Source organism: Oncorhynchus keta, chromosome 28 (genome assembly GCF_023373465.1).
Source record: "Oncorhynchus keta strain PuntledgeMale-10-30-2019 chromosome 28, Oket_V2, whole genome shotgun sequence".
In the NCBI taxonomy this organism is placed as follows: Eukaryota; Metazoa; Chordata; class Actinopteri; order Salmoniformes; family Salmonidae; genus Oncorhynchus; species Oncorhynchus keta.
In genome coordinates, this window is record NC_068448.1 from 4401478 (window position 1) to 4414524 (window position 13047).

General features: G+C 45.4%; 1 protein-coding gene across 1 annotated transcript; it reads left to right on the forward strand.

Annotated features, from left to right (window-relative positions):
* The first annotated feature begins 10238 nt into the window (after positions 1–10238).
* On the forward strand, positions 10239–12819 carry LOC118377199 (neuropeptides B/W receptor type 2-like). Its single transcript, XM_035764052.2, has 2 exons — positions 10239–10377; positions 10766–12819. Exon 2 carries the CDS (start codon positions 10933–10935, stop codon positions 11965–11967), a length of 1035 nt encoding a protein of 344 aa, XP_035619945.1. The 5' UTR covers positions 10239–10377; positions 10766–10932; the 3' UTR covers positions 11968–12819.
* Positions 12820–13047: the final 228 nt, after the last annotated feature.

Genomic DNA, 13047 nt, shown 5'->3' on the forward strand with positions numbered 1-13047 from the left:
CGCGCGGAGCGCTATAGGCCAGCCCCTCGCAAGTGCCATGCGAGAGTGGGCATCCAGCCAGGTCGGATTGTGCCAGCTCAGCGCATTTGGTCTCCGGTGCGCCGTTTCAGTCCAAGGTACCCTGCGCCGGCTCTGTGCAAGGTGTCTCCGGGCGTTGGGAGGGTTCAGTTCGCCCTATGCCTGTGTCCGCCCGTGCTGGGCGAATGTGGGCATTGAGCCTAAGGGAGAGGTGCGATTGTTGTGCAACAGATCTCCAGTGCTCTCCCACAGCCCGGTTCGATCTGTGCCTGCACTCTGGAGGGGCCGGGCTAAAGTGGTGATCCAGCCTGGAAGAATGGTGCAAAGGCTGCGCACCAGAGCTCCAGTGCTCCCCCACAGCCCGGTTCATCAGGTGCCTCCTCCATGCACCAGGCCTCTTGTACGTCTCCCCAGCCTGGTGGGCCCTGTGGCAGCCCTACGCACCAGGCTGTCTCTCCGTCTCCTCCCTCAAGGTTCTTCCGCCTGTCCGGCGCTGCCAGAGTCTTCCGCCTGTCCGGCGCTGCCAGATTCTCCCGAATGTCCGGCGCTTGCAGAGTCTTCCGCCTGTCCGGCGCTTGCAGAGTCTCCCGCCTGTCCGGAATCAGCGGCAAAGGTGGAGTGGGATCCACGTCCCGCACCAGAGCCGCCGACGTAAAGAAGGGTACTGTCACGCCCTGGCCTTATAGAGAGGCTTTTATTCTCTATTTTGTTGTTTGTCCGGGTGTGGTTCTCAATCAGAGGCAGCTGTCCATCGTTGTCTCTGATTGAGAACCATACGTAGGTAGCGTTTTCCCACTGGGTTTTTGTGGGTAGTTAATTTCTGTTTAGAGTTTTTCACCTTGCAGGACTGTTTCGGGTTTTCCCCTTTGTTGTTTTTTTGTCTATTCAGTGTTCAGTTCAATGAAGAAAAATGAACACTTACCACTTTGGTCCGACTACTCTTCCTCATCTGACGACGAAAGCCATTAAAGTTATGGATGCTGGAGGGAATAGATGAGAAGATGAGCAGAGGAAGAGGTTACGGATATGGAGGTAATTGAAAACATTAACTAGATTGTAGAAAAGTGGATTTGAGATTACTGTCACAGAGGTGAAGGAAGATATTGGAGAGGGAAGGAAGGGAGGACAGGAGTCATGAGAGGAATATCTAGGAACAGGGTAAAGATTAAATTATATTAGTCAAATAGACAATTTAAATTTCACTCAGAAAGATTACTCCTTGTTTCAGCGGCTTTACTCCCTGCTTGATAAACATTTAAACAAATAGAGAGTAGAGACGTGTACTGTAGCACCTGAAATGGATATAATTATCACTATTTGAGGGTCTGACCAACGATGTGACTATGGAACGTCTGTGCATCACAAGATGGTGTTAGCCCACTGAGCTAAATCCTACAAGACTGTGTTGTTAGCCAACTGAGATAAATCCTACAAGACTGTGTTGTTAGCCCACTGAGCTAAATCCTACAAGAATGTGTTGTTAGCCCACTGAGCTAAATCCTACAAGAGTGTGTTGTTAGCCCACTGAGCTAAATCCTACAAGAGTGTGTTGTTAGCCCAATGAGCTAAATCCTACAAGACTGTGTTGTTAGCCCAGTGAGCTAAATCCTACAAGACTGTGTTGTTAGCCAACTGAGATAAATCCTACAAGACTGTGTTGTTAGCCCACTGAGCTAAATCCTACAAGAATGTGTTGTTAGCCCAATGAGCTAAATCCTACAAGAGTGTGTTGTTAACCCACTGAGCTAAATCCTACAAGTGTGTTGTTAGCCTACTGAGCTAAATCCTACAAGAGTGTGTTGTTAGCCCACTGAGCTAAATCCTACAAGAGTGTGTTGTTAGCCCAATGAGATAAATCCTACAAGACTGTGTTGTTAGCCCAGTGAGCTAAATCCTACAGGAGTGTGTTGTTAGCCCACTGAGCTAAATCCTACAAGACTGTGTTGTTAGCCCACTGAGCTAAATCCTACAAGAGTGTGTTGTTAGCCGGCTGAGCTAAATCCTACAAGAGTGTGTTGTTAGCCCAATGAGCTAAATCCTACAAGACTGTGTTGTTAGCCCACTGAGCTAAATCCTACAAGAGTGTGTTGTTAGCCCACTGAGCTAAATCCTACAAGAGTGTGTTGTTAGCCGGCTGAGCTAAGTCCTACAAGAGTGTGTTGTTAGCCCACTGAGCTAAATCCTACAAGACTGTGTAGTTAGCCCAATGAGCTAAATCCTACAAGACTGTGTTGTTAGCCCACTGAGCTAAATCCTACAAGAGTGTGTTGTTAGCCCAATGAGCTAAATCCTACAAGACTGTGTTGTTAGCCCACTGAGCTAAATCCTACAAGACTGTGTTGTTAGCCCAATGAGCTAAATCCTACAAGTGTGTTGTTAGCCCACTGAGCTAAATCCTACAAGAGTGTGTTGTTAGCCCACTGAGCTAAATCCTACAAGTGTGTTGTTAGCCCACTGAGCTAAATCCTACAAGAGTGTGTTGTTAGCCCACTGAGCTAAATCCTACAAGAGTGTGTTGTTAGCCCACTGAGCTAAATCCTACAACAGCATGTTGTTAGCCCACTGAGCTAAATCCTACAAGAGCGTGTTGTTAGCCCACTGAGCTAAATCCTACAAGAGTGTGTTGTTAGCCCACTGAGCGAAATCCTACAAGAGTGTGTTGTTAGCCCACTGAGCTAAATCCTACAAGAGTGTGTTGTTAGCCGGCTGAGCTAAAGGCTCAGGACTGTATGTCACAGGTCTGTGTGTTACCCCACTGATCTAGATATAGATTATAAATAAAGTATTTAATGTTTCAAAAAACATACGGATGAGCTAGTTAAAAAGCTAAGATTTAAGAAACAGATATTCTAAGATTAGAAACAGATATTTCCTCTCCCTGAATAGCAGGAAGCGGATAGTACAGTCAACTTCCTGCCAGTTCTGGACTATGGTGACACCATTTACCAGCTTGCAGCACCCACTACTCCTTTGGATGTTGTCTACCATAGCGCCCTTCGCTTTTTCACAGGTGCTATCAGAGGTGACAGTTCACCACTAGGGTTGCAAATCCCCGGAACTTTCAATACATTTCCTGGTTTTCCAGAAATCATGGTTGGATGATTTCGGATTTCCTGCCTCTTCCTTCCTGATTCCAGGATCCTCCAACTGGGGATTTTTGGGAAAAGCAGAGAATTTATTCTACATGTATCAAAGATGTTGGCTGGTCCTTATGAAAGTCCCGTAGATCACTTCATTATTCCTCATTTGTTTTACAAAGCTCTACTAGACAAGCCTCTGACTTACCTAACTTTCCTGTTAATTACAATATAAAAACATGAGATACCAAACCAGGTCACAAGGTTGGTTACATCTTGAAGTTCCTTGGGTCTCCACCAAACTAGGTAAATTCTCTTTTAGTTCTAATTGATGGTAAACCAACTAGAAAATACCATTCAAATGGTATGTACTAGTGCCGCACGGGGCATTTAAAAACATTGATTGGGGGAATTCTTATTGAGGAATGAAATGGTTTTTGTTTGTTTGTGTTGTGTTTTTCTGTATTTCAGTGGTTTTATTTTGTAATAGATTTTAGTGTCTAATGAAATTGTATTTACAGGGATCCCTTGTAAAAGAGATCATGGTCTCAATGCCTACTCAAAAAAAGGTCAAATTGGGGCCTCCCAGGTGGCGCAGTGCTAGCCCAGAGATTCTGGGTTCCAGTCCAGGCTCTGTCACAGCCAGCTGCGACCGGGAGTCCCATGGGGCGGTGCACAATTGGCCCAGCATCGCCAGGGTTAGGGCAGGGATAACCTTATCTCATCGCGCACTAGCGACTCCTGTGGCGGGCCGGGCACAGTGCATGCTTACACGGTCGCCAGGTGTACGGTGTTTCCTCCGACACATTGGTGTGACTGGCATCTGGGTTGGATGGGCATTGTGTCAAGAAGCAGAGCGGCTTGGCTGGGTTGTGTTTCGGAGGACGCATGGCTCTCGACCTATCGCCTCTCCCAAGTCCGTACGGGAGTTGCAGCGATGAGACAAGACTGTAACTACCAATTTGTTGCCACGAAATTGGGGAGAACAAAATGGGGGTGAAAATGCACAACAACAAAACAAAGGTCAAATTAAAATGCACTGTGACTGAGTCTACATACAGACTGGTCATGACTTGCATCATCCCATCATAGACCACTGTAGTGTTCCCATCATAGACCACTGTAATGTTCCCATCATAGACCACTGTAATGTTCCCATCATGATACCTCCTTTGTCCCACCTCCCACATATGCGGTGACCTCACCCATTACAACCAGCATGTCCAGAGATAAAACCCCTCTCATCATCACCCAGTGCCTGGGCTTACCTCCGCCGTACCCGCACCCCACCATACCCCTGTCTGCGCATTATGCCCTGAATATATTCTACCATGCTCAGAAACCTGCTCCTCTTATTCTCTGTCCCCAACGCTCTAGGCGACCAGTTTTGATAGCCTTTAGCTGCACCCTCATACTACTCCTTCTCTGTTCCGCGGGTGATGTGGAGGTAAACCCAGGCCCTGCATGTCCCCAGGCACCCTGATTTGTTGACTTCTGTGATCGAAAAAGCCTTGGTTTCATGCATGTCAACATCAGAAGCCTCCTCCCTAAGTTTGTTTTACTCACTGCTTTAGCACACTCTGCTAACCCTGATGTCCTTGCCGTGTCTGAATCCTGGCTCAGGAAAGCCACCAAAAATTCAGAGATTTCCATACCCAACTATAACATCTTCCGTCAAGATATAACTGCCAAAGGGGGAGGAGTTGCAGTCTACTGCAGAGATAGCCTGCAAAGTGATGTCATACTTTCCAGGTCCATACCCAAACAGTTCAAACTACTAATTCTGAAAATTACTCTCTCCAGAAATAAGTCTCTCACTGTTGCCGCCTGCTACCGACCCCCCTCAGCTCCCAGCTGTGCCCTGGACACCATTTGTGAATTGATTGCCCACCATCTAGCTTCAGAGTTTGTTCTGTTAGGTGACCTAAACTGGGATATGCTTAACACCCCGGCAATCCTACAATCTAAGCTAGATGCCCTCAATCTCACACAAATCATCAAGGAACCCACCAGGTACAACCCTAACTCTGTAAGCAAGGGCACCCTCATAGACGTCATCCTGACCAACTGGCCCTTCAAATACACCTCCGCTGTCTTCAACCAGGATCTCAGGGACCACTGCCTCATTGCCTGTATCCGCTACGGTGCCGCAGTCAAACGACCACCCCTCATCACTGTCAAACGCTCCCTAAAACACTTCTGTGAGCAGGCCTTTCTAATCGACCTGGCCCGGGTATCCTGGAAGGACATTGACCTCATCCCGTCAGTTGAGGATGCCTGGTCATTCTTTAAGAGTAACTTCCTCACCATTTTAGATAAGCATGCTCCGTTCAAATAATGCAGAACTAAGAACAGATACAGCCCTTGGTTCACTCCAGACCTGACTGCCCTCGACCAGCACAAAAACATCCTGTGGCGGACTGCAATAGCATCGAACAGTCCCCGCGATATGCAACTGTTCAGGGAACTCAGTAACCAATACACGCAGTCAGTCAGGAAAGCTAAGGCCAGCTTCTTCAGACAGAAGTTTGCATCCTGTAGCTCCAACTCCAAAAAGTTCTGGGACACTGTGAAGTCCATGGAGAACAAGAGCACCTCCTCCCAGCTGCCCACTGCACTGAGGCTAGGGAACACGGTCACCACCGACAAATCCATGATTATCGAAAACTTCAACAAGCATTTCTCAACGGCTGGCCATGCCTTCCGCCTGGCTACTCCAACCTCGGCCAACAGCTCCGGACCCCCGCAGCTCCTCGCCCAAGCCTCTCCAGGTTCTCCTTTACCCAAATCCAGATAACAGATGTTCTGAAAGAGCTGCAAAACATGGACCTGTATAAATCAGCTGGGCTTGACAATCTGGACCCTCTATTTCTGAAACTATCCGCCGCCATTGTCGCAACCCCTATTACCAGCCTGTTCAACCTCTCTTTCATATCGTCTGAGATTCCCAAGGATTGGAAAGCTGCTGCAGTCATCCCCCTCTTCAAAGGCGGAGACACCCTGGACCCAAACTGTTACAGACCTATATCCATTCTGCCCTGCCTATCTAAGGTCTTCGAAAGCCAAGTCAACAAACAGGTCACTGACCATCTCGAATCCCACCGTACCTTCTCCGCTATGCAATCTGGTTTCCGAGCCGGTCACGGGTGCACCTCAGCCACACTCAAGGTACTAAACGACATCATAACCGGCATCGATAAAAGACAGTACTGTGCAGCCGTCTTCATCGAGCTTGCCAAGGCTTTCGACTCTGTCAATCACCAGATTCTTATCGGCAGACTCAGTAGCCACGGTTTTTCGGATGACTGCCTTGCCTGGTTCACCAATTACTTTGCAGACAGAGTTCAGTGTGTCAAATCGGAGGGCATGCTGTCCGGTCCTGTGGCAGTCTCTATGGGGGTGCCACAGGGTTCAATTCTCGGGCCGACTCTTTTCTCTGTATATATCAATGATGTTGGTCTTGCTGCGGGCGATTCCCTGATCCACCTCTACGCAGACGACACAATTCTATATACTTTCGGCCCGTCATTGGACACTGCTATCTAACCTCCAAACGAGCTTCAATGCCATACAACACTCCTTCCGTGGCCTCCAACTGCTCTTAAACGTTAGTAAAACCAAATGCATGCTTTTCAACCGATCGCTGCCTGCACCCGCATGCCCGACTAGCATCACCACACTGGATGGTTCCGACCTTGAATATGTGGACACCTATAAGTACCAAGGTGTCTGGCTAGACTGCAAACTCTCCTTCCAGACTCATATCGAACATCTCCAATCTAAAATCAAATATAGAATCGGCTTTCTATTCCGCAACAAAGCCTCCTTCACTCACGCCGCCAAACTTACCCTGACTCTCCTACCGATCCTCGACTTCGGCGATGTCATCTACAAAATCGCTTCCAACACTCTACTCAGCAAACTGGATGCAGTTTATCACAGTGCCATCCGTTTTGTCACTAAAGCACCTTATACTACCCACCACTGCGACTTGTATGCTCTCGTCGGCTGGCCCTCGCTACATATTCGTCGCCAGACCCACTGGCTCCAGGTCATCTACAAGGCCATGCTAGGTAAAGCTCCGCCTTATTTCAGTTCACTGGTCACGATGGCAACACCCATCCGTAGCACGCGCTCCAGCAGGTGTATCTCACTGATCATCCCTAAAGCCAACACCTCATTCGACCGCCTTTCGTTCCAGTACTCTGCTGCCTGTGACTGGAACGAATTGCAAAAATCGCTGAAGTTGGAGGCTTTTATCTCCCTCACCAACTTCAAACATCAGCTATCTGAGCAGCGAACCGATCGCTGCAGCTGTACATAATCTATTGGTAAATAGCCCACCCATTTTCACCTACCTCATCCCCACAGTTTTTATTTATTTACTTTTCTGCTCTTTTGCACACCAATATCTCTACCTGTACATGATCATCTGATCATTTATCACTCCAGTGTTAATCTGCTATATTGTAATTATTCGCCTACCTCCTCATGCCTTTTGCACACATTGTATATAGACTCCCCTTCTTTTCTACTGTGTTATTGACTTGTTAATTGTTTACTCCATGTGTAACTCTGTGTTGTCTGTTCACACTGCTATGCTTTATCTTGGCCAGGTCGCAGTTGCAAATGAGAACTTGTTCTCAACTAGCCTACCTGGTTAAATAAAGGTGAAATAAAAAATAAAAATAAATAGACCACTGTAATGTTCCCATCATAGACCACTGTAATGTTCCCATCATAGACCACTGTAGTGTTCCCATCATAGACCACTGTAGTGTTCCCATCATAGACCACTGTAGTGTTCCCATCATAGACCACTGTAATGTTCCCATCATAGACCACTGTAATGTTCCCATCATAGACCACTGTAATGTTCCCATCATAGACCACTGTAATGTTCCCATCATAGACCACTGTAATGTTCCCATCATAGACCACTGTAGTGTTCCCATCATAGACCACTGTAATGTTCCCATCATAGACCACTGTAATGTTCCCATCATAGACCACTGTAGTGTTCCCATTATAGACCACTGTAATGTTCCCATCATAGACCACTGTAATGTTCCCATCATACACCACTGTAGTGTTCCCATTATAGACCACTGTAATGTTCCCATCACAGACCACTGTAATGTTCCCATCATAGACCACTGTAATGTTCCCATCATAGACCACTGTAGTGTTCCCATTATAGACCACTGTAGTGTTCCCATCATATACCACTGTAATGTTCCCATCACAGACCACTGTAATGTTCCCATCATAGACCACTGTAGTGTTCCCATCATAGACCACTGTAGTGTTCCCATCATAGACCACTGTAGTGTTCCCATCATAGACCACTGTAGGTTTCCCATTATAGACCACTGTAATGTTCCCATTATAGACCACTGTAATGTTCCCATCATAGACCACTGTAGTGTTCCCATCATAGACCACTGTAGTGTTCCCATCATAGACCACTGTAATGTTCCCATCATAGACCACTGTAATGTTCCCATCATAGACCACTGTAATGTTCCCATCATAGACCACTGTAATGTTCCCATCATAGACCACTGTAATGTTCCCATCATAGACCACTGTAGTGTTCCCATCATAGACCACTGTAATGTTCCCATCATAGACCACTGTAATGTTCCCATCATAGACCACTGTAATGTTCCCATCATAGACCACTGTAGTGTTCCCATTATAGACCACTGTAATGTTCCCATCATAGACCACTGTAATGTTCCCATTATAGACCACTGTAATGTTCCCAACATAGACCACTGTAATGTTCCCATTATAGACCACTGTAATGTTCCCATCATAGACCACTGTAGTGTTCCCATTATAGACCACTGTAATGTTCCCATCATAGACCACTGTAATGTTCCCATCATAGACCACTGTAATGTTCCCATCATAGACCAATAATGTTCCCATCATAGACCACTATAATGTTCCCATCATAGACCACTGTAGTGTTCCCATCATAGACCACTGTAGTGTTAGCATCATAGACCACTGTAATGTTCCCATCATAGACCACTGTAATGTTCCCATCATAGACCACTGTAATGTTCCCATCATAGACCACTGTAATGTTCCCATCATAGACCACTGTAATGTTCCCATCATAGACCACTGTAATGTTCCCATCATAGACCACTGTAATGTTCCCATCATAGACCACTGTAATGTTCCCATCATAGACCACTGTAATGTTCCCATCATAGACCACTGTAATGTTCCCATCATAGACCACTGTAATGTTCCCATCATAGACCACTGTAATGTTCCCATCATAGACCACTGTAGTGTTCCCATCATAGACCACTGTAGTGTTCCCATCATAGACCACTGTAATGTTCCCATCATAGACCACTGTAATGTTCCCATCATAGACCACTGTAATGTTCCCATCATAGACCACTAATGTTCCCACCATAGACCACTAATATTCCCATCATAGACCACTGTAATGTTCCCATCATAGACCACTAATGTTCCCATCATAGACCACCGCAATGTTCCCACCATAGACCACTAATGTTCCCATCATAGACCTACTGTAATATTCCCATCATAGACCACTAATGTTCCCATCATAGACACCTGTAATGTTCCCATCATAGACCACTGTAATGTTCCAATCATAGACCACTAATGTTCCCATCATAGACCACTAATGTTCCCATCATAGACCACTAATGTTCCCATCATAGACCACTATTGTTCCCATTATAGACCACTGTAGTGTTCCCATCATAGACCACTGTAGTGTTCCCATCATAGACCACTGTAGCGTTCCCATCATAGACCACTGTATTGTTCACACTGTAACAACACAACGCCTAACAGTAAGGCAATCAAAGTAACATTATTATGTTTACATACACCTACGTATATGTCGAGGAACAACAACGTGTTGGATCTTCATCCCTACAGGAGAGAAAGATAGCCTCACATTAGCAGCCATGTACCACACAGCAATCTGACCATCAGTTTATCTGTACAATACATTTCACAACGGGACTATGCGGAGTAATATGGCTATTTATGCCTAGAGCATATACATCGTAGGAACACTTTAGGCGACCGACAGCAAGGTGAGTGCCTCAGGCCTTGATATCTGAATGGAACGGGGCACTGTGCTGTGGACTGACGTCACCTGTCCGCTTCCCCCCCAATCCAACTAGTTGGGACGTGGACAGCTCCAGCTCGCGTTGCTCCTGCTCACTGTCAAACAGAAGGCAGAGGGGAAAAGGAGCAAGCCTCCTCTGACACGGTAAGCTCCTAAATGAGCTTTTCTTTTTTTTTTACATAAAATTCACCTTTACTTTTGATTGTGTATAAGAATAATGGCACGACCATGATCCCGCTAGATATTTTAAAACGTCAATAGTATTATTATTATTATTATTATTATTATTATTGCTGAATACGTAATTCTGCACTCTCAGTACTTGATCCGTTTAAAAATAACATTTATACTTGTGGACCTATTGAAATATATTTGTGCATGTGGACGTTGTGGCATTCCAATCCATTATGACGCAGGGTTACAGTATAATAGGCTATAAAAAAATGTGTTTTGAAGACAATATTAATGGCAGAACAGGTTTGTTATTATGTTCTGCTTTTAAATTTGTATACAATATTTCTGTTCTCCATAGATTTCGTGATGCGCAACGCGTGCGTAAAACCAGACCGAGCCGACCTACACAGCAGCCAACAAGGCACTTCACGACTGCCTGTTTTTAACTCTGAACAAACGTGCGTGCTGAACGACGTGCTTTCCTCTATACGTATGTGATATAATACCTTTTAGAAGACGTTGAAGATGGAGAATATATCTATCGCGAACACCCGCAGCGGAGCTCCGGTTGTGTGTAACGAATCCATGGACTACTATTATCTGAGCACGACTAACCGGACAGATCTGAACTGCACCCCGCAATCAGAGTTATACTTTTATGCCGACCTCTACGTGGTCCTGCCGGTGATATATTCGGTGATATGTGCCGTGGGGTTAACGGGGAACACGGCGGTTATCTACGTTATCCTCAAAGCGCCCAAAATGAAAACCGTGACCAATATGTTTATCCTAAACTTGGCGATAGCCGACGACCTGTTTACTCTGGTACTACCCATCAACATCGCCGAGCACCTGCTCCACTACTGGCCCTTTGGAGAGGTGCTGTGTAAGGTCATCCTGAGCATAGACCACTATAACATCTTCTCCAGTATCTACTTCCTGACGGTCATGAGTGTGGACCGTTATCTGGTCGTACTGGCGACTGTGCGTTCCAAGCGCATGCCCTACCGTACCTACCGCGCAGCGAAGATAGTGAGCCTGTGCGTCTGGATCCTCGTGATTCTAATCGTAATGCCGTTCACGGTATTCGCTGGGGTCTACATCAGTCCGGACGACTCGGACAGGAAAAGCTGCGTCCTCAGCTTCCCGAGCCCGGAGAGTTTGTGGTTCAAGGCGAGCAGGATATACACCCTGATCCTCGGCTTCGCCATCCCGGTGTCGACCATCTGTATTCTCTACACCATGATGCTGTACAAACTACGGAACATGCGCCTCAACTCCAACGCCAAGGCGCTGGACAAGGCTAAAAAGAAAGTAACTATTATGGTGTTTATAGTCTTAGCGGTGTGTCTATTCTGTTGGACCCCGTTTCACCTCAGCACCATAGTGGCTCTCACCACCGACCTGAGGACCACTCCACTGCTCATCGGGTTGTCCTACTTTATCACCAGCCTCAGCTACGCAAACTCTTGTCTGAACCCTTTTCTTTACGCCTTTCTGGATGACAGCTTCAGGAAGGCTTTCAAGAAGATGCTAGAATGTAGACCGGCAGGAATGTAGTAGCCTACAGTGATTTAGCGGCGAGTGGACACATGTTTTAAGATAAGATAGTATGTTAATATTGATATCAATCAAAACAAACTATGATTATATTATTTATGTATGCTTGAATCAGTGTTAGGGGCTGTTCATTGTTGCCATAGTATGACTTAAATATTTAACATGGTGTAAATTATATGGGAAAACGAATTTCTATTCCGGGCAAGCCTGCCCTACTCATGAATTGGGGTGGGGGTTATTATGAAGGTTCTTCTCCTTATGACACTTTATTTTCCATGGACTTTTGTCTCCCTCTTCTGTCCCGAGAGGGCAGGTTGCCTACACTGTACTGACGCTAAGGGCCTTCAAAATCAGGGCGGTAACATATGGGAAGTCCTCTACAATGACCACACTGACTCAAGACAATGATGTAGCTTATACACTTTGCTGTAAATACTTCTTCTTCTTCTAAGGCAACTATAGTCAGTGGTGTCACATAATGCCTAGTCATAATGTATCCAGGCTAATCTACATGATCTAAATATGATAACTCATTCTACATTTCCTCAAGTCTATGTTTACGGAGAATAATAATTACAACATATTACCGTGTTCAAGTATTAATTTGTTTTGACATGACACCCTTTTGAAAATAACTTTTAGCTTTTCCGATGCCAAGAGAGTCCACCTGGTACCTAATCACAGCTACTGTCGCACTTCTATACTGTATCATCCAAACAGAAATACATTGATTTTTTTTTTATACATATATATATATATAGATATATATCTGCTGACAAATAAAATCTAAGCAAAATAAACTGTGTGTTTTATTTTGTAGGATGGCAATATAGGCTCTCTTTCATAATGGACCTTACAGAGCATATGAGCCTACAGAATTCTGCTGCTGTGTGCGTCCAGCTAAATGCATCAATACCAAATAAACCGAATGTGACATATAGGCGACGTCTAATTTCTGTATTTATCTTTACTTATTCATTGGATATGATGTGTCATACAATAAGGATGTGCTGACTGTCACATACCCTTAAATACAACAACAAACATACATATATATATATAGTAACTATGTTCAAGTAA